At 47.2% G+C, this 27,002-nt stretch overlaps 1 protein-coding gene across 8 annotated transcripts in view; it reads left to right on the top strand.

The window, feature by feature from the left end:
- Positions 1 to 27,002, top strand: part of shf (Src homology 2 domain containing F) — a 331,264-nt gene that overhangs the window by 164,090 nt on the left and 140,172 nt on the right. For 6 of the 8 annotated variants that reach the window (XM_087982144.1, XM_087982146.1, XM_087982148.1 and 3 more), the window contains exon 4: positions 7,839 to 8,006. The exons of 1 other annotated variant lie outside the window; for it this stretch is intronic. In XM_087982144.1, the coding sequence (XP_087838270.1) occupies positions 7,839 to 8,006 (168 nt within the window). The remainder of the gene's footprint in view (positions 1 to 7,838; positions 8,007 to 27,002) is intronic. One more of the 8 variants, XM_087982143.1, reaches the window with a different exon arrangement.

The raw sequence follows: 27,002 nt of genomic DNA, 5'->3' as shown, positions 1-27,002 counted from the left end.
ATCTTCCATGTGAAGGGTTTTCCTATTTCAACCATTACAAGCCTTTGCTATTTACTGCTTTTGAAGAGAGCTGCAGGTCATCGCCTACTCCCCCACCCACCCACCCTCCCTCCATTTTCTCACTTTTCCCACTGGCATTGTCGCTTCTCTATTCCTATACATTCTCTCCGTCTCTCCAATGTTCCCCATTGTCGGTTTACCTCTGCATTTCTGACAGACAAGCGGCATCATCACTTTAAGATGAAAGGCAGGAGGTTTCTAGAGGATTTGAGAGAAAATTTTCTCACCCAGAAGGATGTTCAGGTCTGGAATGGAATGCTTGAGAGGGCAGTAGAGGTGAGAAACCTCATAATCTTTAAAAGGTACTTGGATGAGCCGCTTGAAATAGCATAATGATAAAGACAGTGAGAAAGTGGGCCTCATATAGAATTAGAAAGTAGTTCTTGTCTTCACTTGATGGGCTGAAGGGCCTCTTCTGATTAGGTGGATTGACAGTGCTGAATTGCTCAAGGTGTCCAGAGATGTGCAGGTTAGGTGGGCTAGTCATGGGAGATGCAGGATCATGGGCTGGGGTGGCCTGGGGGTGGCTGCGATCAGGGGTTGGTGTGGACTTGATGGGCTGAATGGCCTGCTTCCACACTGTAGGCATTTTATGATTCTGTCCTGCATCGTCCCATGAGTTAGTTTTGTCCCATCTGTCATTCTGCTTATAGCTCAGTCACTCTGTCCCCTGTCATGATGTTTTCCAGCCTCTGCCTTCATTCCCGTCCCCTCCCATAACCTTTGTATGTCAATAAAAAGTGTCACTTGACATTTGAACCCTTTGAGAGTCAGCTATGGGGGGGGATTGGGGTGGGGGTGGAGTGTGTGTATCTGTGTTCGGAGCAGGGACAACCTTTCGTTGACTCTTTAGGGAAACGTTATTGGAACTAAAATGACTTGCCACGTGCTGAACTCCTGCAGCACACTTCAAACCTGTCACCTCCTGAGCCAGAGATCAGTGCACTACCAAAGGAGCCAAACTAACAACTATTGATCACTGTCAATTAAAAGCAACAATTGTATCAGGAGTGTGGAGGATATTGGGTTTCCATTGATTGTGTTTGAAGTGTTACAGTCTGTTTATAGATCAGATAACATAAACTGGGTCCTGCAGGAGCTTTGAATCATTGTACTTGTGGCCAATTATCAGTCAATATGTTGTTGAATGTTATTGTGTAGTCTCGTTCTCCTGGATGGCTCCTTCCACCTTTCCCATCCCCCTTCTCTCCTGGAGATAACTCTCACTGAGGTACTGGTTAAAAAGTGCCCTCATCCACCATGTTGTTTACCACGGACTGAGGGGGGTGGCTCTGCGCTGATAAGGTTCTTGCACCTCTGTCGAATCCCCCTACCGCCGGAGGGATGATCAAATGTAATCAGTCACGACCATTTAACTTTCTCCCCCCCCCCCCCCCCCCCCCCCAGACCGACATTCACTGTGACCTGAGTGTCTACTCAGTCACGCTCAGCTAAAGTGGCATCTGTGCGGTGATCAGCCAATGGAGAGTGAAAATCGGGAGGGAGGAGTGTCTGTGATCAGCCAATCAGGGGGAGGGGGGGAGAGAGAGAGAGCAACAATCGGAAAGCCAGTGATCAGCCAATGGCACAAGGCCAGAAGGAAATGGGGGTCCAGCATTCAGCCAATGGCATTAGGCCAGAGCAAATTGGGGGCCAACAATCGTCCAATGGCATGAGACCAGAGAGAATTTGGGGCCAGTGATTGTTGAGAATCTTGTCCCACTATCATCACTGTTACATCAAGCAGAGATGTCACAGTAGTGTCCCTACCTCTGAGCCAGAAGAGCTGGATCCAAGTCCCACCTATTCCGGAGGTGTGACATAACATTGTCTGAGCAGGTTGATGAAAAATATTCACAGGCCATTCAGTCCATTTAACCTGTTGAGTGTTTCTGATCTTCCCTCCATACCCTGCTGTTCCTTTTTCCTTCCCCTCGGACATGTCTTTGTCATTCGTTGCGACTGTTTCACGTGGGACAGAGTTCCGCGTTCCCACCACAATTCTCCTGAATTCCCTATGGGGTGGACCGCGACAACCTGCCCAGGCCACGAGTAGTAGTCGAGGCTGTGGGCAGTTGAGAGTTTTGAGAATGCTGGATCTGTGTTCAAGGAGGCTGTTGAGGGAGCGCACATCAGCTGTGATCTCATTGAACTGATAGATCAGGCTTGAGGGCTGAATGGCCTCCTGTTTGCATGTACAGGTTTCACAAGCTGGCTTTAAAAAGAGACCCCTCACTGAGGAAATCCACCATATCCATGATGTTTAACCATGAGCTTTCAACAAGATGATGCCTTGACAAATTAATTAGTCTCTTTGTGTGGGTGAGAAAGCATTTTATTGATACAATGATAGCAGGCTGCTTGGGGAGGCTTCCCAGGTCTTTAAGAAGCAACAGTTACTCCTATTTATCAAAGTAATTCATTAGGATAATGTGGCACTGAGGAGGATCTGTCTAACAGAACCCACGTGAATATTCACTGACACACACAAGCAGGTCAAACATGGGATGCTGTTACTGGTTTTGTGAGGTGGGGAAATGCTGTTCAGATCCTGTGCTGGTCAGGAGGTTCGGGGGGGGCTGGAGGTGAGCGGGTATTATTGAGGGTGTTACCATGCGCATTTTTAACCTGCCGTCTGTCACAGGCCTCAAGAAATAAGTTGTCAGGGATGCTCCCAGTGCTGCCATTTATTTTATTCTTGGCTATTGTGCAGATCTTGGAGTGGTCGCCTGCGCTTGGAATTGTGAGGTAAAGGGACTGTGTATTGACAGTATCCGTATCTCTGAGGGAGGGCCCCCCGGGATCAAGTCCTAGCTGCTCCAGACCAGTGTAGAAACATCCCTGAACAGGATGATGAGAAAATATCTCAAGGTGAATGACTGAATGTCCAACCACTACATTACTCCTCATCCATACTCTGAGCAATCAGTTAGTCTCATGTGTTTGAGACTGTCGGCGTGTGCAGTCCCTATGGAAACGGCTTTGCTCTCTAACCTAAAAGTTGTAGGTTCAATCCCTGGTTTGATTTTCCCCTTCTAAAGCCTTATATGTGCCACTTACATCTACAATGGACTGCTGAACCTTAATCATTCTGTAATGGCTATGTGCAAAATGGTCTGTTAAACATTAAGGGCTCTTGTGATGCAATGGTAGTGTCCCTGCCTCTGAGCCAGGTTCAACTCCCATCTGCCTCTGAGGGGTTACCCTTACATCTCTGAACAGTGTGTTATGATGCGTTAGGGGGAGGTGGTTTGTCACTGGCATAGTCATCCACAGGACCCAATTATTGCCACGGGCACCCAGGTTCATATCCCACCACGACCGCTGGTGGAATTCAAATTCAATAAGATAATAAAATCTGGAATTTAAAACTGACCGTGATAATGATCATCAGTTTTTGTAAAAACCCATCTCATTCACTAATGTCCTTCAGGCAAGGAAATCTGCCATCCTTACCCAGTCTGGCCGACAGTGACTCCAGGACCTGCAGCCAATGGGGTTGACTCCCTGAAATAGCCCAGCAAGGCACTGAGTCCAAGGGCAATAACAGCAGGACAACAAAAGTTGACCAGCAATGCCCACATGCCACATGATTTTTTAAAAAAATCTGGAATATTCTGCATGAGACAGTAGTGAAAGCAGAATTTTAGGAGGAACTGGATTGGATAAACACTTGAAAGGAAAATGTTGCAGGGCCACGGGGAAAGGCTGGGGCTGTTGTGGAGTTTTTCATAGAAACTAGCACAGCTGAATGGCCTTGTTCTGTAACTGTACAATCATTGACCCACTTGTAACAGTAAAACGATAACAGCAAAGGCAGTGCGATAAACTGTAATTTACTAAACTCCGAAACCTTAGCTCTTCATCAGGGAGTAAGCTGTGTCTCAAGACTTCATTCTCGTGCTGTTCACCTCAGATTTATTTTCTCCAGATACCAAACATATTTGGAAAACAGATTTGAAATTATACCACCAGGCACTCCTTCTATTTTTGCAGATCAGAAATATTACACTCCCACCCACCGTGAACAACTGACTGAGATGCCACAATCAGTTCATAGCACGCAGCCCCATGACACCCAGTTCAAGAGGAGTTTGCAGTAAATCCTGCCCCCTCTCTGTCTCTGTCTCTCTCTGCCTCTCAGCCCCTTAATCTCTCTCTTTCTCCCCCTCCTCTCTTCCCCCCACCTCCTTCTCACTGTCAATTTCTCCCCCAAGGCCTTAAATCTCTCTCCTTCTCTCTCTCTTATCCCCACCTCTGCCTCCTTCTCACTCTTGGTCTCTCTCTCTCTTTTTACCTCTCAATCCTTAAGTCTCTCTTCTTCTTCCCCTCTCTTTCCGCCCCCTCACTCTCTTTCCCTCCCCCCCCTTCCCTTCCCCCTTTCCCTTCGTTCCCCCCCATTACTGTCAGTCTTCCCTCAATCTCTCTTCCTCTTAAGCTCTCACTCTCCTGTCTCCTCTCAGCCCTCTCTCTCCCACTGTCTCTCTTTCCCCCTCTCTGTTAATCACTGTCACCCTCCTCCTCTGTCTCTCACTCTCTTCCCCCATCTCTCTCTTCCTTCCCCTCTGTCTCTCTCTTCCACCCTCCCCCCGTATCTCTCCCTCTCTCACACCCACACCCAGCATTCCTCAGTTTGACAGATTTCGATTTTTTTTTTATTCCTCTTCGATCATGGTGTTGGATTTATGACATATTGTGTAAGAATCCACATCTGCTGCAAGTGCTTGGGGAATCTGCCCGGGATCGCAATAATGTGCACGGAATTACAGCATTAACAAATCACACCTGTTCCTGGTTTTATGATTGTCAAGCAGCCAGTGCCTGCTGGAGGTGGAATGCAGCTGCTGCTGTTTTTGTGAAGAATTTGCTGCTGTTTACGAGAGGAAAAAAGAGGTGATTTCTCCCCATTTTTAAACACAGTGTCTACAGCAAACACTGTATTGCAAAGGGTTAGATATAGAGTAAAGCTCTCTCTACCCCACTTCAACCAACCCCCCCCACCTCCCCCCTACCCGCCAAACACTCCCAGGACAGGGACAGCACGGGGTTAGATACAGAGTAAAGCTCTCTCTACACTGTCCCCCATCAAACACTCCCAGGACAGGGACAGCACGGGGTCAGATACAGAGTAAAGCTCCCTCTACACTGTCCCCCATCAAACACTCCCAGGACAGGGACAGCATGAGGTTAGATACAGAGTCAAAAAGTGTGGTGCTGGAAAAGCGCAGCAGGTCAGACAGCATCCGAGGAGCCGGAGAGTCGATGTTTTGGGCACAAGCTCTTCACCGGGAATGTTCCTGATGAAGCGTGTTTGCCTGAAACGTCGACTCTCCGGCTCCTCAGATGCTGTCTGACCTGCTGTGCTTTTCCAGCACCACACTTTTTGACACTGATCTCTAGCAGCTGGAGTCCTCACTTCCTCCTTAGATACAGGGTAAATCTCCTTGTACACTGCCCCCAACAAACACTCCCAAGGACAGACACAGCATGAGGTCAGATACAGGGTAAATCTCTCTGTGTTCATCCCCCAGTTGGTGTGTTCTTCTCTCCCTCTGTCTCTACTTGTCCCCTTTGTGCTATTTTGCCACTCTGGTGCTCACTGTGGCCTTTTTGTTTCTGACTTTATTCTGAAGTTAAGTCTGCATTAACAGCCTAAACATTGGCAGTTGTTCAGCAACCTCCATATGTGCTCCTGCATCCGAGCTCTCAGTGACAAATCCCGCAGCTATTCCTGCAATAAAGAGCCTCCAACATTGCCGTGTACCTCCCGGGGTGAAAATGCATGCAGTCTCTTGAATTCAGGTATCACTAGTTCTGTGTAACCCGTACTCCAGCTCCTCCCATCCATGCTGAAGATGATCACTATCTTACCTAACATCTCCCTGCTTAGGTGTGAATCGCTGTTTCTGGCAGACTATTCACCTCTGGGGCCATCACACCTGGCTTGATCCTGTTTTCATTCCTCTTTCCAGTGTCACTGGCTGGGCCAGCATTTATTGCTCATCCCTAGTTTTTTTTCCCTGAGAAGGGAATTCTGTCCGGTGTTTTTTTTTTGCCTGAAGCTGAACTAACAGCAGTTATCAGAGAAACTAAAAGCAGCTCCAGCTGGAGTTTAACCTGAGACCTGGGACGGTGTGAGGGACACTGCCCCTTTATTTCCTGGAGGGTTGGACAAGATGTTCTCCCATTGAGAGTATTTCTGTTGCAACCTATCTCAGCACAGCCCCAGATACATTACTACAAAGATCGGTGGCTGTTTTTGCACACAGCACAGACGCAAGAAATAGGAACAGGAGTAGACCATTCAGCCCACTGATTCTGCTATCCCATTCAATATAATCTTGGCTCACTGTGGGCCTCAACTCTACCTTTCCACCCACCAAACATTTTCCCTGGATTCCCTTTGACCAATAATATGCTGAACCTAGCCGTAGGTATCTCTGATAGGGCATTCACATCCTTCTGGGGGAGAGGAATGCCAGAGATTCACAAGCCTTTGAGTAAATGCATTCAGTCATCGAGTCATACAGTACACATACAGACCTCTCAGTCCAACTCGTCCATGCTGACCACGTTTCCCAACTGAACTCGATGCATTTACCAGCATTTGGCCCAGATCCCTTTCCTATTCAGGTACCTGTCCAAATATCTTCTAAATATTGTAATTGTACCTGTACTTACCTCTTCCTCTGGCAACTCGTTCCATACATGCACCACCCCCTTTTGTAAAGAAGTTGCCCCTCAGGTCCCTTTTAAATCTTTCCCCTCTCACCTTAACTCCATGCCCTCTAGTTTTGAACTCCCTTACCCTGGGGATAAGACCTGGGCTATTCACCTTATCTGGGCCCCTCATGATTTTATAAACCTTTATAAGGTCACCCCTCCTGTACTCCAGTGACAAACGTCCCAGCCTCTCCTTCCAACTCAAACTCTCCAGTCCCATTAATATCCTTGCAAATCTTTCCTGAACACTCTCCAATTTAATAATATCCCTCCTGGAGCAGGGCAACCAGAGCCGGACAGAGTGCGCCACGTCTCGAACATAAATGCTCGGCCCCTGATCCTGAAACTGTCCTCCCCAGTGTTTGAGGTTAACTGACCTGAGTGCAGTAGGAGCAAATTCCTGCAGACGCTGGAATCTGTACTGAAAACAACAAATGCTGGAGATCACAGTGGGTCAGACAGCATCCATCAGATGAAGAGCCATCAAGACTTAGCCTGCTCTCTCTCTCCATGGATGCTGTCTGAGCTGTTGGGATCTCCAGCATTTGTTGTTTTCAGACCTGAGTGTAGTGATGGCTATGAAGTGTTCCTATTCTTATGGTCCAAGTCTGGAGAATTTGAAGACAGTCCAGGGACTGTTAATACTGGCCTGAAGAGGCCTCTCTATTATATGTCTCACTGGAGGACAATTCTAAGCTTTCCAGTTCAGTCATATCTCCGCTTTCCCATCAAGTCTAGCAGCTCATGGGAATTCAGTCTCGTATCGCCCATGCAGGTGGGGACATCACTAACCTCCAACCCCCATCTCAGCTCCAACACGTTCTGGGGAGTGAGGTGAATTGAGATGGTGCAGTTCACTAGACCAGCAGGAGGATCCCACAGCTCCGATCTCACTCTTTCTCCTTCTCAGATTTTATCTCTCTTGCTTTACTCTGCAGCGTTTTCTGAGTCTTCTCTGCTCAACCTTGCCTGACTGTTCTCGTTTCTCTTTTCTCCCTCCTGTTTGTCCTCTCCTCCCCATCCCCCCTTCCCCCCCCCACTGCCTCCCTCTACAGTAGAGATTAAGGTAATTAAAGAGCTTCCCTGGCCTCCACCAGTGGGACAACTGGACAGCGGCACTGAAGGGGAGCTGCGGGTTTCTCATTGCCACCTCCTGCATCAGCACCAGCAGCAGCACCAGCAGCCCCAGCAGCAGCAGCCGCCTGGGTCTGAAGACACCAGTGGTGGGTCCAAGAATTCAGTCAGTTCTGGTCTAAAGTGTAACTGCTTTAAATGAAGAGTTGGAGGGGAGGGAGGGGTGTGGGAGGGATTTGTGTGGGGTATGGAGAGACCCTGGCTTTGTTTTGGGGATGTCAGTGTGTGTGGACTGTGAGACGGCTCTGGGTCTTTATGTAAACTGATCCGTTCCAGATTCCCGCTCTCCCGCAGTGTCCCAGAAACCACCCCCGCCCTCACCACACCCTGTGAATTGGTCACAGAGCCTGTCTTCACCCCAACCCCACCCCCACCAAACACACTCATCCAGCCACACACTTTCACGCTCACAAGCACTCATACACACTCTCATTCACTCTCTCAAACACACTCACCGACGCTTACACTCATAGAAATACACACCCACTCACACATGCACACTCACTCACAGACACATTCACACACTTACATATTGACTCAGAAACTTTCACATCTACACACACACACACAACAGACTCAAGCACACAGACGTTCACGCTCATACATGCGCTCGCACACACACACTGTCTCACACAAACAGCTGCTTGTTTTGCGATTGGAGAAAAGGTACCAGCAAATTATTTTGAGCCAATTTCTCTCTTCCTTAACCACATTTCCCCCCCCCCCTCCTCTCCGCTCAACTTTGCCAAGTTGCTTTGTGATCACAATATGTCCAACAAGATGACATATTGACAATGGTGAGTAACAGAGTGGATAGAGAGAGCTGATCCTAATAGCACGGGTCTGTCAGGAACTAGAGAGCATGGATTTAAGACCCAGAGGGGAGATGAGAGTTTAAACACACCAGGGTGATGACGATCTGGGTCACACTGTCTCAAAGAGCAACAGAACTGACTGAATATTCACTTTCAAAATCAGAATTGGATAAATACTTGAAAAGAACAGGGCTGTGGGGAAAGAGTGTGACTAAGGGGAGAGCTCTATTGAAGAGCCAGTACAGGAACAATGGGCTGAAAAGCCTCATGAACTGTGTGAGTCTGTGATCCCATTGGAGGAGCCGGATTGGGCCACTAAGATTCCACTTAAATGTCCTATCGGAGTCATTGGGTCGGATTCAGATTCAATATCTACGTTAGATCAGAGCCAAATAATCTCAAGCCATTACAGCTGATTGATGTTGATCAGTCCTGTGGTGAAAGTTTCGAATCCCCATTAAAGCCATGAGATTTGGACTAAAGTTGGAGAATGCGGATCCTCGCTCTAACCAATAGGTAACCAAGTTTTGGGGTAAGTTATCAGGGAAGGTTGAGCTTGCTGCTTCTGTTCAAGAAATCTCTGTACTTGATCGCTCACACATAATGTTGTAAAGACCAAAGGTCTACACAAGCTACTGGAAAAATCAGTTATCCTGCCAGTTCTTAAAATTATGCTATCTACTCCAAATGCATTAGGACCCAGGTTGTAATAACATGCTGAACCCTGGATCTCAAGTTTGAAGTAAGATTTAGACTGAAAGCACAGGTGGATGTTAGAATTATAAGTAGAAGTGAGCAACTCTTACCCAACTTTTACTCTCACTAGCAAGTCCTTCCTCTCAACCTTTTTAAAATATTAATCTGTGGGATGTGGGTGTCACTAGCATTTGCTGCCTGTCCCTAGTTGCCCCTTGGGAAAGTAGGAGTGAGCTGCCTTCCTGAACCGCAACACTCCACGTGCTGTAGGTTGACCCGCAATGCCCTGAGGGAGGCAATTCCAGGATTTTGACCCAAATATCTGTCCTCCAAAAGGTCGTCATCTGAATTTGAGTCTTTTTATCTTTCTCTGCCTCCATGTGCCTCCTCATGTTAGTTTTCACGTAGTATTACATCAACTTTATAGCAATAAAGCAGGCCCTTCAGCCCATCAGGTCCAACCCTGCCCCAGGGTTGAAAATCTGACCGACTGATGAATATGTAATGGAGTTGCTAAATATATTTTTCTGTTGCATGACTTGAGCTGCACAAAGGAAATAGAATGGACAGTTGGGGGATTCCCTGCTGCTGAAAGGGGATATGAGACCCTCTCTCTGCGTCGAAGTGTACACCTATGTATCCTTTCTCCTGTCTTCCATTTCTCTGATGAAGGCAAGTCCTGGGTGATTATTCACTGAATCATAGTGTGATTTAAGGGTGTGATGGGAAGGTTGGCCCCTGCTGGAACAGAATTTGAATCCCTTGGGAACAGCATTGATTTGATCCATTCACTAGACACATAGCCAACTAAACTAACTGTCCAACCACCTCTTCCACCACTGCCCCTACCAAGCCAGCACTCTCCCATCCTTTCCTCCTTCAGGTACTTATCCAGTTTCACCACTATTAATGTCAACCACACCTTCACCTTGTAGATGATTAATATTATAACTTGGATTATAAACTCAGGCGTATTGTTTGTTCATGGGACGTGGAGCATCAGTGATAAGGCCAACATTTATTCCCCAGAAAGCATTAAAGAGTCACCCAGATTGTTGCAGGTCTGGAGTCATAGTAGACTAGACCAGGGATGAACTCAACAATCGACAATGTTTACCTAGAGTCATAAAGTTGTACAGCCTGGAAACAGACCCTTTGGTCCAACTCGTCCATGCTGACCAAATATCCTAACCTAATCTAGTGCCATTTGCCAGCACTTGGCCCATATCCCTCTACTATTAGTCCTGCTCTTTATTCTAAATTTTTTAAAATGCAAATTTCACCACAGATTCACAGAATTGTTCTGGTGAAGAAGGAGGCCATTCAGCCCATCAGTCTACACCATTTTGGTTACCCTTCCTTTTCCCCATCTCCCTGCACACTATTTCTATCCAAATAATCATCCAGTGTCCATCGTGAATGCCTCAGTTGAACCTGCTTCCACCACTTTTCCAGGCAGTGTATTCCGTTAGCGAGTTTTGAGAAGATTTGTAGCTCAGGTTGAAATTCTGGATGTAGGTTTGCTCGCTGAGCTGGGAGGTTCATCTTCAGACGTTTTGTCACCCTACTAAGTGGGACCAAACTGGATGGCACGGTGGCTCAGTGGTTAGCACTGCAGCCTCACAGCACCAGGGTCCCAGGTTTGATCCCAGCCTCGGGTGACTGTCTGCGTGGAGTTTGCACATTCTCCCCGTGTCTGCGTGGGTTTCCTCCGGGTGCTCTGGTTTCCTCCCACAGTCCAAAAGATGTGCAGGTCAGGTAAATTGGCCATGCTAAATTGCCCGTAGTGTTAGATGCATTAGTCAAGGGAAAGTGGGTCGCTCTTCGGAGGGTTGATGTGAACTGGTTGGGCCGAAGGGCCTGTTTCCACACTGTAGGTAATCCAATCTAAATCTTCAGTGAGCCTCCGGATGAAGCGCTGGTGGTGTAGCCTGCTTTCTATTCATATGTTTGGGCTGCCTTGGATTGGTGATGTCATTTCCTGTGGTGACATCATCTCCTATGGTGATGTCATTTCCTGTTCTTTTTCTCAGGGGGATGGTAAATGGGATCCAGTATATTCCGTATCCTAATTACTTGCTGGGTGAGAAAGGGTTTTTCTCATATCACACTCTCGCTTCCTTTGCACATCACTTTAAATCAATGCCCTCGCATTCTTTTACCAGCAGGAGCAGCTTGAGCCTATCTACTCTATCCAAGATTTGCTGTGCTGGGATTTGAAGTCATATTACCAGAACACTGGAATTTGTCGTTCTGGATTTACTAATCCAGTGACATTATCATTATACTAATACCCCCCCCCCCCCCAAAATCAATTTCACAGCTCTTTTTTAGTGTGTCTTGTGGTGAACAATAAACTGTTTCTAGGCAAAAGTGAGGACATGCAGATGCTGGAAACTGCAGTTTAGATTATAATGGTGCTGGAAAAGCACAGCAGGTCAGGCAGCATCCGAGGAGCAGGAAAATCGACATTTCGGGCAAAAGCCTGATAAAAGGCTTTTGCCCGAAATGCCAATAAACTGTTTCTGTTACGTCTTCGGACTAAATCTGAATTCAGCTGGGTTTGGCCAAAGGTATATTTGTTCCTTTTCATATTCACTGTACTTCCCTAGTTAACCATCCCATTTCCTTCATACAGCTCAAGTCACAGAATATAAACATCCATCCAGCCACCATGTCAAATGCTTGCTTACCGTTATGAGTATCACATGCCACGTTTGTCAAATACCATTCAACAGGTTCACCAGGATGTAGGAAATGGAAGCTGAGGTGTGAGGCAATTTGATTTGCTTCTGGACAGGTTTGGGGTGTTACGAAGGGAAGTGAGGTGCAAAGAAAGATGAATAATACAGCAGGACACTAAGTAAGTAGAGATGAGGGCTAGATGCAGTGAGGAAACAGAGCAGTGGGATGGGAGATTAATAAAAGTGGAATAACAGCCCTCTGTTCCCCAAAGAAAACTTGTGTTCTTCTTTAAATAAAAAAAACCCTACCAATCAGCACAACGGACAATTCCTCGCGTTCCTTTGTATATCAGAACACCTTTTATAGGGTAAGCTCCTGGCTCCTCCTGTCAACAGCTATATCGTGTCAAGCCATAACCTTCCAAATTCTCCCACATTATGAATCTAACCACCTCAATAATATAGTTCCTGTGGTATCAGATCAGTACACTGGCAAAGCAGGATGAGTGCTTACCAACATACCAAAACAGATCAAAGTGGTGCATTGTGGGACAGTGTTATTAATTGAATATAATATTGATATTTCTGGTATTGAGTGCCAAGCTGGACTTTTACATCAAATGATGATTTTTAATATTTTGGTGAGAGAAGTTGGATTTTGTTTTAATGTGATTCACTCTGATAGTACAGTGCAGTACCAAGGGAGTGCTACATTGTCAGAGGGTGAGCACCGAGAGAGTGCTGAACTGCCAGAGGGTCAGTGCTGAGGGAGTGCCGCACTGTCAGAGGGTCAGTACTGAGGGAGTGCCGCACTGTCAGAGGGTCAGTACTGAGGGAGTGCTGCACTGTCGGAGGGTCAGTACCGAGGGAGTGCGGCACTGTCAGAGGGTCAGTACCGAGGGAGTGCCGCACTGTCAGAGGGTCAGTACTGAGGGAGTGCCGCACTGTCAGAGGGTCAGTACTGAGGGAGTGCTGCATTGTCAGAGGGTCAGTGCTTAAGGAGTGCTGCACTGTCGGAAGGTCAGTACCGAAGGAGTGCCGCACTGTCAGAGGGTCAGTACTGAGGGAGTGCCGCACTGTCAGAGGGTCAGTACTGAGGGAGTGCCGCGCTGTCAGAAGGCCTGTGCTGAGGGCGTGCTGCATTGTCGGAGGGTCAGTGCTTAAGGAGTGCTGCACTGTCGGAAGGTCAGTACCGAAGGAGTGCCGCACTGTCAGAGGGTCAGTACTGAGGGAGTGCCGCACTGTCAGAGGGTCAGTGCTTAAGGAGTGCTGCACTGTCGGAAGGTCAGTACCGAGGGAGTGCCGCACTGTCAGAGGGTCAGTAACGGGAGTGCCGCACTGTCGGAGGGTCAATGCTGAGGGAGTGGGCACTGTCGGAGGGTCAATGCTGAGGTAGTGGGCACTGTCGGAGGGTCAGTACTGAGGGAGTGCCGCACTGTTGGAGGGTCAGTACTGAGAGAGTGGGCACTGTCAAGAGGGTCAGTGCTGAGGGAGTGCTGCACTGTCAGAGGGTCAGTACTGAGGGAGTGCCGCACTGTCGGAGGGTCAGTACTGAGGGAGTGGGCACTGTCAGAGGGTCAGTGCTGAGGGAGTGCCGCACTGTCAGAGGGTCAGTACTGAGGGAGTGCCGCACTGTCAGAGGGTCAGTACTGAGGGAGTGTCGCACTGTCAGAGGGTCAGTACTGAGTGAGTGCCGCACTGTCGGAGGGTCAGTACTGAGGGAGTGCCGCACTGTCGGAGGGTCAGTACTGAGGGGGTGCTGCACTGTCGGAGGGTCAGTACTGAGGGAGTGCCGCCCTGTCAGAGGGTCAGTGCTGAGGGAGTGCTGCACTGTCGGAGGGTCAGTGCTGAGGGAGTTGGCACTGTCAGAGGGTCAGTGCTGAGGGAGTGCTGCACTGTCGGAGGGTCAGTGCTGAGGGAGTGGGCACTGTCGGAGGGTCAGTGCTGAGGGAGTGGGCACTGTCGGAGGGTCAGTGCTGAGGGAGTGGGCACTGTCGGAGTGTCAGTGCTGAGGGAGTGGGCACTATCGGAGGGTCAGTGCTGAGGGAGTGCCGCACTGTCAGAGGGTCAGTGCTGAGGGAGTGCCGCACTGTCGGAGGGTCAGTGCTGAGGGGGTGCTGCCCTGTCGGAGGGTCAGTGCTGAGGGGGTGGGCACTGTCGGAGGGTCAGTGCTGAGGGAGTGCCGCACTGTCAGAGGGTCAGTACTGAGGGAGTGCCGCACTGTCGGAGGGTCAGTGCTGAGGGAGTGCTGCACTGTCAGAGGGTCAGTGCTGAGGGAGTGCCGCACTGTCGGAGGGTCAGTGCTGAGGGAGTGCCGCACTGTCAGAGGAGCTGCCTTTCAGAAGGGGCTTCCAAGTGCTGACTCCTATCTAAGGATCCTGCAGCACTATTTTAAAAAGGTATTGAGGGTAACTTTTCAGGTGTCCTGGCCAACATTTATTCCTTATTCTCCCAGATCACCGTGCTGTTTGTAGGAGCTTGCTGTATGCAAGCTGCTGCATTTCAAATATTACAATAGTGGCTGCAATTCATCAAGTACTTCATAGGTTGAAAAGTGCCATGGGATGTCCTGAACTGAAAAACACAACACAAAGACAAGTCTTCTTTTGTGTCTGTCTTTTTATCCTTAAGCATGAGGCTTTTCTTTCTGAATAATGAGCTTGAAAGAGCTAAATTATGATTCAGCAATGGGCAAAGGAAGCCTTAACTTGCATTTTGCTTCTTCATTCTGACCCTTTATTTTTGAATGTAACGGTATATTAGTTGTTTTTTAAAAAGGGAGTCTTAGCCAGGTCCGACAAACCTTACTTCCAGACGTTGAGTTTTGACTGTGTTTTTTGATTCCCATATTAAATTTCAGTCAGTATTTCACATTGAATTTTGCTATGTCAACTGTCACGTCACAGTTGCAACCCTTGGCCACTAAGTGGCTCTATGGAGCAGGTATCTGATACATCTATGTTAATTCCATCGCAGTTCGGTCAGTCAGAAAATCCTCCATCCATCAGCTGAATGTGAACAGAGCCACGGACATTTTGCCAGTTAGTATTTGTAGTTCGTTAAGATCGATAATCAGTGTATGTAATGAACATTTGTAATGAGTTATGAATTGCAATAAGCATTTGCCATTCTATGTTATTGGTATGTGTAAAAAAAGTGTTTCGAATAAACATATAGTATTAGCATTTGAAGTTAGTATTGGAAATTAGCATATGTTAATAATAAGTAATTGTAGTTAACATGTGTATTTAGTCCATCTAATTAATATTTGTAATAAGCATCCAAACCATATTTTATGATCAATTAGATTGCTAACTTTAGGAAGTGTGGTATTTGGGATTCACTCAGTGCCTTGGGTTTCGAGATTGTAGAAAAAATGGGGGAGGGAACACGTTCCTGACTGGATTCCCTGTGGAAGGATTCACATCCATCAGATTCTTAACTGCTGGCCAGTGAAGATACTGGGTCTGGAATGCACCTGGAAGTGGATGTTGTTTATGGATGGAGTTAAGCTCGATTGTGAGGTCTTCCACAGTTGATTTCTCCAGCCATATTTTCTAGGAGGGACAAGGCTTGGGGACAGCAATCAAGTGGTGACGGTGAAGTGAGCAGGGCTGTGATGCTTTTCAAAGTAGAATAGCCTGGCTTACTAAAAGCCAAAAGGACTGTGGATGCTGTAAATCAGAAACAAAAACAGAAATAGCTGGGAAAGCTCAGCGTCTGTGGAGAGAAATCAGCGTTAATGTTTCGGTCCGGTGACTCAACCTAAAATGTTAACTCTGATTTCTCTCCACAGCTGGTGCCAGACCTGCTGAGCTTTTCCAGCTATTTCTGTTTCTAGATTAGAGTGGTGCTGGAAAAGCACAGCAGTTCAGGCAGCATCCGAGGAGCAGGAAATCGACAATTCGGGCAAAAGCCCTTCATCAGGAATACAGGCAGAGTGCCTGCAGGGTGGAGAGATATATGAGAGGAATGTGGGGGTGGGGAGAAAGTAGCATAGAGTACAATAGGTGAATGGGGGTGGGGAGGAAGGTGATAGGTCAGAGAGGAAGGTGGAGTGGATAGGTGGAAAGGAAGATAGGCAGGTAGGACAGGTCATGGGGACGGTGCTGAGCTGGAAGTTTGGAACTGGGGTGAGGTGGGGGAAGGGGAAATGAGGAAACTGTTGAAGTCCACATTGATGCCCTGGGGTTGAAGTGTTCCAAGGCGGAAGACGAGGCGTTCTTCTTCCAGACGTCGGGTGGTGAGGGAGCGGCTATGGAGGAGGCCCAGGACCTCCATGTCCTCGGCAGAGTGGGAGGGGGAGTTGAAATGTTGGGCCACAGGGCGGTGTGGTTGATTGGTGCAGGTGTCCCGGAGATGTTCCATAAAGCGCTCTGCTAGGAGGCGCCCAGTCTTTCTGTTGGTGTAGCCTGACTTTCTGCCTGAGTTGGCCAATAAGGATTGTTGTGTCTAGGAGAGGAACTGTGGTGCGCAGATCTAATTGCAGGGGCACCCTGAGGACAGAAGTTTTAAAAGGAGGCAGGTTTGAGAGCTTTTGGCTAGCCATCGTTTATCCCCAGTTTCCTGCCCACCCTTACAGCTCACGGCTCCCCCCACTGAAGCTGCTCACCATCGCCCCCTCCTGGCTTCTTCTGCTGATCTAAAATCCTGAGCTTGACCATCCCCAAGACCAGAGCATGACATCCCCACACTGAAAGCATGACATCCCCACACTGAAAGCATGACATCCCCACACTGAAAGCATGACATCCCCACACTGAGAGCAGCTGTGGGTACTCACGTTGTTAAACTAGTTGCTCTGCTCTGCCCTGCATGTCTTTGGGTGTGAACTAACCTGGGTCTCGTTTCCCTTGTTGAACAGCGTTCTGAGCATGCTAAACCTCCTCCGACAGAGAAATTCCATCATGTAATCCTTTCTCTTAATGCTGTTTAACCATGAGACACGCACATTCATTTGTACCTAATAAATAATTTATTTTTCAAAGAAAAAACACCTTTCTGCACTTTTCCTGTTGGTTTTCTTTTCCAGCTGGCACTGAATGTTTTCAATACAGATTGATTCCAAGCTTTAATCTGCAACTTGAACGTTGAAATGGGTGACTCCTGACCACTCTGATTACTGCCTGCTTTCCTCCTGACATTGTAGCTGGTGGGTCCTTTCAGAGCCATTCAGTCTCTACCATTTCCTCATTCTGTCATGTGGAAGCCTTAACTACACAGCAAGGTGAGGGCTTAATGATAGTACATCCACAGACTGAGGTGGTGCTTGAGGGACCCGGGTCTGAATCCCCCCAAGACAGACAGTGGAAGTCAAATTCAATTTAAAAACAAATCTGGGATTGAGAGTCTAATGATGGCCTTGAAACAAAAAGGAAATCTAAAATCCTTTTGAGATTTTAGCCTCTCATGTGTCTCTTCTATTGACAATGGACTGCTGAACATTAATCTTTCTGTAATGTCCATGTGCAAAATAGTCCTTTAAATTTAAGAGGCTTCAAGTCCCATCTGCTTCTGAGGGGTGTCCTAACATCTCTGAACAGTGTGTTATGATGCACTGGGAGGGGATGGTTTTGTCACTTGCATAGTCATCCAGAGGGCCCAATTATTGCCATGGGCACCCAGGTTCAAATCCCACCACGACCGCTGGTGGAATTCAAATTCAATTAGATAATAAAATCTGGAATTTAAAACTGACCATGTTAATGATCATGATAATCAGTTGTTGTAAAAACCCATCTCATTCACTAATGTCCTTCAGGGAAGGAAATCTGCCATCCTTACCCAGTCTGGCCGACAGTGACTCCAGACCCGCAGCCAGTGAGAGCTGGTGGAATTCAAATTCTATTATTAGATAATAAAATAATTCAAAGCTGATCAACGATGGTGACCATGATCATGATCATCGTCATTAAGTCATACAGCACGAGAAACAAAGCCCTTGGTCCAACCAGTCTGTGCCGACTGTAATCCCAAGCTAAACCAGTCCCACCTGCCTGCTCCTGGCCCATATCCCTCCAAACCTTTCCTCTTCATGTACTTATCCAAATGTCTTTTAAACACTCTAACTGTGCGCACACCCACCACTTCCTCAGGAAGTTCATTCCACACATGAACTACCCTCTGTGTTTAAAAAAAAAGTCCCCTAGTCTTGAAATCCCCCACCCTAGGGAAAGGACAACTACCATTAACTCTATCCAAACCCCTCATATTATTTTATAAACTTCTATAAGGTCGCCTCTCAAACTCCTACGCTCCATTAAAAAAAAGTCCCAATCTATCCAGCCTTTTTAATAACTCAAACCTTCCATACCCAGCAACATCCTGGTAAAGCTCTTCTGAACCTCCTTTGGTCATCAGTTCTTTGTAAAATCTCATCTGGTTCACTAACATCCTTTAGGGAAGGAAATCCACCATCCTTACCTGGCTTGGCCTAGATGTGACTCCAGACCCACAGCAATGTGGTTGACTCTTAATTGCCATCTGCAGTAAATGGCCCAGCCAGTGATGCCCACATCTCTGAACAAGTTAAAGAAATATTGACTATGGGAGCAATATCTTGCACAGACACCCACACCCCAGAACTGCTCAGTAACCTTTGGGCAAGCCTTCTTTCCAGAGGGCTGGGCCATGGGCCTCCTTTCAATGGGTCCATGCTTTTCGGGAAGACCCTTGCCTACTGGATAATGGTTGACCAGGGGGTGCTGTCTGGCTCTTTGGTGCTGCCGGCTGGTTTTTGGACAGTCAACCTGTTCAATCTTGTTACTCATGCACTTCCATTGTCAACATGTCCTGGTGTGAGATTGTAAACTGAGAGCTCCTAGCCCAGAGGTAGAGACAGTACCCACTGTACCACAAGATCTCCCATCAGGGCTGTGTATTTGGTAACCATTCACCCCTGGGAGTGGTGACTGAAAGCAGAATGATCAGATGAGAATAAGGAACAGACGGTTCACGTAATTCCCTCTGAAATGAAAGGAACTGGTGATTTACCAGTGAAGGATGTGTTCTGTAACATTTTTATCTGAGGGAATAGAGAATGTAGGAAGTCTAGGGTAAGACATTTGGAGTTTATTAATTCATTCACAGGATGTGGGTATTGGTGGCTAGGCTGACTCTAATTGGTCTGGTGAAGATGACAGGCAGTTGCCTTTAATTTATCCTTATACAGGATCACCGAATTTATTACAGTACGGAAAGAGACTATTCAGCCCGTCATGTCTGTACCAACTCTAGTGACAATCTTGTGCCTTGTCCCATATCCCTGCCTGATATTACAACCTAAAAAAAACCATCTAGTGTCCTTTGGAATGCTTCAATTGAATAGTATAATAGTTCGAATTGTACCTCTCAATTATACCTTTATTTAAAAAGAAAGAGGTATAAAACTGGCAATAATGGACCAGTTAGCTTAATGCTTAATATTTGGAAAATCAGTCTGTTAGAAAGGATGTAATTACAGAGCATTGAGAAATACATCATAAAATCAAATAAAATCAACTTGGCTTCATAACAGGGAAGAGTGTATGTGTGCGTCTCTCTCTGTGCATCTCCCTCTGTTGATGTGTGTCACACCATCGTGTATATGTATGTTTCTATGTCTGTGAGTTTTTTTCTCTCTTTCTATCTGTGTGTTTCTGACTGCATCTCTCTCTCTGTCAGTGTCACATTGTCTTGTGTATGTGTGTCTCTGTTTGCGTGTCCATGTGTGTGCCTCTCTTTGTGTACCTGTGTGCCTTTGTCTGCGTTTCTGTCTGTCTGTCTCTGTTGCTGATTTCAGGCAGTGAAGTAATCACTGTTTGACTCACAGATAATTCTCTGTGAAAATTAGTGGATGGGCTTGGAGTCATAGACTAATAGAGATATACAGCATGGAAAAAGACCCTTTGGTCCAACTCGTCCATGCTGACCAGATATCCCAACCTAATCTAGTCCCATTTGCCAGCACTTGGTCCATATCCCTCCAAGCCCTTCCTATTCATGTACCAAATCAGATGCCTTTTAAATGCCGTAATTGTGTCAGACTTCACTACTTTCTTTGGCAGCTCATTCTATATACATACAACTCTCTGTGTGAAAATGTTGTCCTTTAGACCCCTTTGAAATCTTTCCCCTCTCATCCTGAACCTATGCCCTCTAGTTCTGGACTCCCCCACCCCAGGGAAAAAACCTTGTTTATTCACCCTGGTCTGTGCCCTTCATGATTTTATAAACCTCTATAAGGTCACCCCTTAGTCTCTGATGCTCCAGGGAAAACAGCCCCAGCTTCTCCCTAGAGCTCAAGTTCTCCAGACTGGATGGTATTGGGAACCTATGGATTATCTGGCAGAGGAGGAGGGATGGTGATGAAAATCTGGAGCAGAGCAGTGGTGGATAAGAGGAAAAGGAAGGGGAGGGGAAGGAATAAGGGGACTAGGGGTGTATAAGAGGGCAATGGAGAAGGAATGGGCAAAGTTAAAAAAAAGACATTTAGAAGAGGGGAGGGCAGAGCTGAGAAACATTAGCCCGAGCATGAAGTACATAAAAATTCCATTCAGCACATTTAATCAGAAAAAGGCAGTGAGTCTCACAAAGAGACCGTGCAGACTCCAGTAAAGCCCAGGATCTCATCCCATTAACTAAAATGTCAGCGTGATGGGGTCCTGGCCTGATGTTCAAACCATTCAAAGCCCAGCCCTTCTGGCTGATGATATCATCTGAGCACTCAAACGGATTAAATCACCTTGTCCTCTCTCTCCATGACTCCGTGCTTTCCATATCCACTTACCCACAGCAGCCAGCGCGCAGACTGGGAAACAGAGTTGAGAGCATTGAGCGGGCACCTTCTTACTGCGTTCAGATCAAAACATCATGGTGAAATTTTACAAAAACACACAGGAGACCAGCAAGCTGATCCTGACTGCAATAATTGGAGGGAAAGCAGCAAACGTCTTGACAGAATTGCACAAGATCAGCAAGCTCTGTCTGTCAGCGTCTGAAAGGACATGAGAAACAAAAGGTTCCATTTAACTAGGTCTGCACACAAACCCACAACATTCCAGCCTGAGTTAGTGGTGGAGACAGAGACCCTGAACTCTTTCTGGATCTGCACTTTAAATACAGTAAACTGAAGGGCTTTGACTGTGTGCAGGAAGATGGGATTAGAAAGGACAGCTGAGTGTCCATCGGGTTGGCATGGACAAGATGGACCGAATGACGCCCTTTGGAGCTGTATTATGTCTGCGGTTTACAGCCGGTGAAGTTACTGACGAAATGCTGTTGCTGTTGTAAGGCAGCGACCGAGTTGTACACAGCAAGATCCCACAAATGATGATGGGCTAGTGACCAGATAATCTGTTTTAGGGCAAATCACTAACTGAGTCACAGCTTTGTGGATGATCTCCAGGCAGAGCTTTGTATCCCAGTGAGGAGCCCGTAGACGTTGGCACCTCACCTCCCACCTCCTAGGGCCCTTCCAGCTCTGCAGGGACCTTCCCAGTCCTCAGTGACCTTCCCCTTTGCAATCTGAGACAAAAGTTTCCCATTGGGATTTATTCAAAAGATGCACATCAAATGAATTCTGATCGGATGATCTGCTCTTTCTATTGGCGTCACGGATCTTGCGAAATGTCCTTCACATCAGAAGTGATCAACCTGCCAGAGAAATTCCAATTTTGGTGCTGTCCCAGACCTGGGAGTGTTTGATGGGGATGGTGTAGAGGGAGCTTTACCAGTATCTAACCCCGTGCTGTCCCTGTCCTGGGAGTGTTTGATGGGGATGGTGTAGAGGGAGCTTTACTCTGTATCTAACTCCATGCTGTCCCTGTCCTGGGAGTGTTTGATGGGGATGGTGTAGAGGGAGCTTTACCAGTATCTAACCCCGTGCTGTCCCAGACCTGGGAGTGTTTGATGGGGATGGTGTAGAGGGAGCTTTACCAGTATCTAACCCCGTGCTGTCCCTGTCCTGGGAGTGTTTGATGGGGATGGTGTAGAGGGAGCTTTACTCTGTATCTAACTCCATGCTGTCCCTGTCCTGGGAGTGTTTGATGGGGATGGTGTAGAGGAAGCTTTACCAGTATCTAACCCCGTGCTGTCCCAGACCTGGGAGTGTTTGATGGGGATGGTGTAGAGGGAGCTTTACCAGTATCTAACCCCGTGCTGTCCCAGACCTGGGAGTGTTTGATGGGGATGGTGTAGAGGGAGCTTTACTCTGTATCTAACCCCGTGCTGCTGTCCCTGTCCTGGGAGTGTTTGATGGGGATGGTGTAGAGGGAGCTTTACTCTGTATCTAACCCCGTGCTGTCCCAGACCTGGGAGTGTTTGATGGGGATGGTGTAGAGGAAGCTTTACCACTATCTAACCCCGTGCTGTCCCAGACCTGGGAGTGTTTGATGGGGATGGTGTAGAGGGAGCTTTACCAGTATCTAACCCCGTGCTGTCCCAGACCTGGGAGTGTTTGATGGGGATGGTGTAGAGGGAGCTTTACTCTGTATCTAACCCCGTGCTGTCCCAGACCTGGGAGTGTTTGATGGGGATGGTGTAGAGGGAGCTTTACCACTATCTAACCCCGTGCTGTCCCAGACCTGGGAGTGTTTGATGAAATAGCAGGGCTCTTCAGCTCATGTTCCTGACCTTGGTGATCAGAGAGGAGGATTTTATATCAAACTGGGGGTTCAGTCCAGAGCGTTAGTGAGGTGCAGCATTCTGAATGAATCCAATCTCCTCCCTAATCTGGCAAAGAAGCTGGTCGTGATTTCCTGAAGGTCTCAGTTCTCTGGCGGGAAGTGTTTTTCTGACCTGCAGGTTAATGATACCACTCTGCACAGTTCTCGTTCAATCTGTATTAGACTGATTCAACACAAAGGACCCTAACAATTCTTTCTCTCTCTTATCTGAGCTATGTGAAAGAAACTCATTAACCAGAAGGGTTCAATAACCGCGAGTCAGGGACAGGCAGCTTCATAGTATCGTGTGGAAAATAAGCACACACTCAGGCTGCTCTCGCATACTCACACCTGCTTACACACCATCTACACACACTGCTTACGCAATCATGTTCACTCCTGCTCACTCTGTCACATGCACTGTACACACACAGACGTGCTCCCGTGCATAAATGCACAATTGTACACACGTGCGCCTGGAGGCACACACACCCCCTCATGCTCACACCCACCTTCACATCCAGACAACCAGCAGGTGGGGTGACCCCATGCACACACTCGTTTGTACACACACATGAGGTTTATAAAATCATGAGGGGCATGGATAGGGTAAATAGACAAAGTCTTTTCCCTGGGATGGGGGAGTTCAGAACTAGGGAGCATAGGTTTAGGGTGAGAGGGGAAAGATATAAAAAGGAACTAAGGGACAACTTTTTCATGCAGAGGGTGGGAATGTATGGAATGAGCTGCCAGAGGAAGTGGTGGAGGCTGGTACAATTAAAAGGCAACTGGATGGGTATATGAATAGGAAGGGTTTAGAGGGATGGGGGTAAATGCTGTCAAATGGGACTAGATTAATTTAGGATATTTGGTCATCATGGATGAATTGGACTGAAGGGTCTATTTCCGTGCTGTACATATCTATAACTCCACGACTGTATGAACATACACTCCAGAGAAACGACGAATACATCCCCTCCTTCCACAAAACCCTGGACTAAGGAAGACCGTGTCAATCTTCAGATGTGACTCCAGACCCACAGCAATGTGGTTGCCTCTTAACTGCCCTCTGGGAAATTAGAGATGGGCAGTAGATGCTGGCTTGGCCACATCCCGTGAGTGAATAACACCAGCTCGCTCAGGAGGCCATTCTGTCTTACCCCCTCCCTAGTGATTTGAGGGATACTGGGGTTCATTTCCCACAGGCAGGACACTCCGTTTTTGCATCAAGCCTAGGAGGCAGGTATTCAGACTGGCTTCAACGAGGGTCTTCCATAGAAACAGGAGCATGCTGTTCAGCCCCTCAAATTTGTTATGCTGTTCAATAAGATTGTTAAAAATTACACAACACCAGGTGATAGTCCAACAGGTTTATTTGAAAGTACTAGCTTTCGGAACGCTGCTCCTTCACCAGGTGTTCATCAGGAGCAGTGAACAGTGCCGTCACGTCGAATGATATCATGGTTTCACTCCTGTAAGATCGAGGTATGAATTTTCTTTTTCCCATTTCCCTCATGCTAACTGCCCAAAAGAGTAGAAGTTGTCTCAGGAGGGAGTTCAAGATAGGAGAGTGCAGGAATCTTTTTAAAACCAATCAAGGCATTCGTCAGACCACAACTGGAATACTGTGAGCAGTTCTGGGTCCCTTATCTGAGGAAGGATACACTGGCATTGGAGACGATCCAGAGAAGGTTCACTCAGCTTATTCCAGCAATGGAGGCACTGTCTTCTGAGGACAGGTTGAGTAGGTTGGCCCTTACTCGCTGGAGGTTAGAAGGGTGGGAGACAATCTTATTTAAATATATAGAGTTATTAGGAATCTTAATAAAGTAGGTAGGAAACGTTGTTTACTTTCGTGAGAGAGACGAGGGGGAGGCTATGGCCTAGTGGTATTATCAATAGCCTGTAAATCCAGAGACACAGGTAATGTACTGGGGACCTGGGTTTGAATCCTGCCGTAGCAGATGGTGGAGTGTGAATTCAATAAACATCTGGAATTAAGAATCTTCTGATGATCATGAATCCATTGTCGGAAAAGCCCAACTGGTTTACTTTCGGGAATGAAATCTGCCAGCCTTACCTGGTCAGACCTACATATGACTCCAGACCCACAGCAATGTGGTTGACTCTGAACTGCCCTCTGGGAAACTAGGGCTGAGCAATAAATACAGGCCTGGCCAGAGACACCCTCTTCTGTGAATAAAATTTTAAAAATCTCAGAGTAAGGGTTGAACTCCGAGATGAAGTATTTCATCACTCAGGGGGTAGTGAATCTGTGGAATTCTTTACCACAGAGGGCTTGAGAGGCTGGATTGTTAAGTATATTCAAGGTTGAGAGAGGATGATTAATCAAGGGTTCTGGAGAAAGGGCAGAAAAGTGGATTTGAGGCTTATCAGATCAGCCGAGATGGAGCAGACTAAATGGGCTGAATAGCCCTCTTCTGCTCTAACATCTTGTGGCCTAGCCTAACAGTTTGACAGTGCAATCACTGAGGTACAATGGAGGGAAAGGTAGGAGCATTTGGATCATCAAGAATTGCCTGAAAACTGGTTGAAGATGTTTGAGTCTTTCAGCAAATCAGCATTTGGGGGGTCCTGGCAGAATTTTTCCATGAGTATGTGAGAATTGAGATACCTACAGGTAGGCATGACGCTGGACCCTACAGGCAGGGTTATGGGGGCACACCTCACAAACTGTGAACACATCCTGGCATCAACGTAATGTTCTGCACTCCCAACAAACAGAATTGTGTAACCACTTCCACAGACATCCACTCCCTCCACCACAGACACTCAGTAGCAGCAGTGTGTACTATCTGTACGATGCACTGCAGAAATTCACCAAAGATTCTCAGACAGCACCTTTCAAACCCACGACAACTTCCATCTATAAGGACAAGGGCAGCAGATACATGGGAGCACCACCTCCCCGCAAGTTCCCCTCCAAGCCACACACCATCCTGATTCGGAAATATATCGCTGTCCCTTCACTGTTGCTGGGTCAATATCCTGGAATTCCCTCCCTGAGGGCATTGTGGGTCGACCTACAGCACATGGACTGCAGCAGTTGAAGAAGACAGCTCACCCCACCTTCTCCAGGGGCAACTAGGGACGGATAATAAATAGTGACTCAGCCAGTGATGCCCATGAGAAATCAAAATAAATTTGAATGGGGAACCCAGGAATGTCAGGAACAGAGCAGTAATCTCCTGGAATTTAATTTCCTTCCCTGACAACTGATCTGATGTAGTTAGAGGTTGCTGTCTGATTGAGGGACGCTCAATGAATGGGTTGACATATCTCTGAAGCTGTTTTTATTACATGTCAATTGTTCTGACATGTTGAAGGCAATTTATCTTGAGTGCAGCATATTTTAAATTCCAGCTGTTGTGGGAGCACCTCCAGGACTCACCCAGTAACTATGCCTCTGACAAGATAGGGATTGCAAAAGTTTGGAATCAACTCCTCAGTCAGGTCTGACGCGATTGGGCACTTCACCCTAGCATCATAGGTTTGGGGCACACCTTCCATGGTCTCAATTACTAAAGGAGCCCAATAATAATTCTCATACGCCATCCCCCCCTCTCTCTCTCTCTCTCTCACCTCTGCCAATGCTCTCTGAGATCTCTGTGCTCCTCCGACTCTGTCCTGCTCTGCGTCTCCCTTACTCTCACACTCACATTATTTCAGATTTCCAACATCTGCAATTACTCGCTTGTAACTTTCACTACTTCTGGATGTCAGTCTCTCCAGGTTCCAATTTCTGCAATTCACTCCCTCAACCTCTCTAGCTCTCATTCTCCCTCCAATTCTGAGAGATCCCATCGATTGCCAGACTCAGAAACACCGAAAATAAATTAAGACCTGTGAATGAATATTCCATTTACAGACCATAAGACAAACGAAGAGGGGCTTAATATTGCAAGAGCTAAAAAAGAACTCCAATACAGTGACATCCAAGAAAGAAAATCTCAGTATTTCAATGAATGGTTCAGTTGCAGAGATCTCTCTTAAAGGGAAAGTGGAAGACAGATTAAGTAGCTGGCTGGAGGATGTCACTGAGCGTTTGTAGATGAGTTACGGAGAATGTGTGAGGATGGCACAGGACAGACCAGAGTGACACACCATGACAGCAGATTCCCTGGAGGGAATGATTACAACCTGCAGCAGGAGAAGTCTTGGTCAGATTTTAAGCAGACAACCAGATTTCAAAAGCCACTGAGCTTCCAGGTTTCTGAGGCACACAG

Source organism: Chiloscyllium plagiosum, unplaced genomic scaffold (genome assembly GCF_037043375.1).
Source record: "Chiloscyllium plagiosum isolate Xiang-an unplaced genomic scaffold, Cpla_swu_hap1 HiC_scaffold_42, whole genome shotgun sequence".
Classification (NCBI taxonomy): Eukaryota; Metazoa; Chordata; class Chondrichthyes; order Orectolobiformes; family Hemiscylliidae; genus Chiloscyllium; species Chiloscyllium plagiosum.
The sequence above is the reverse complement of the archived record's forward strand: the minus strand, read 5'-3'. Positions and strand labels throughout refer to the sequence as shown.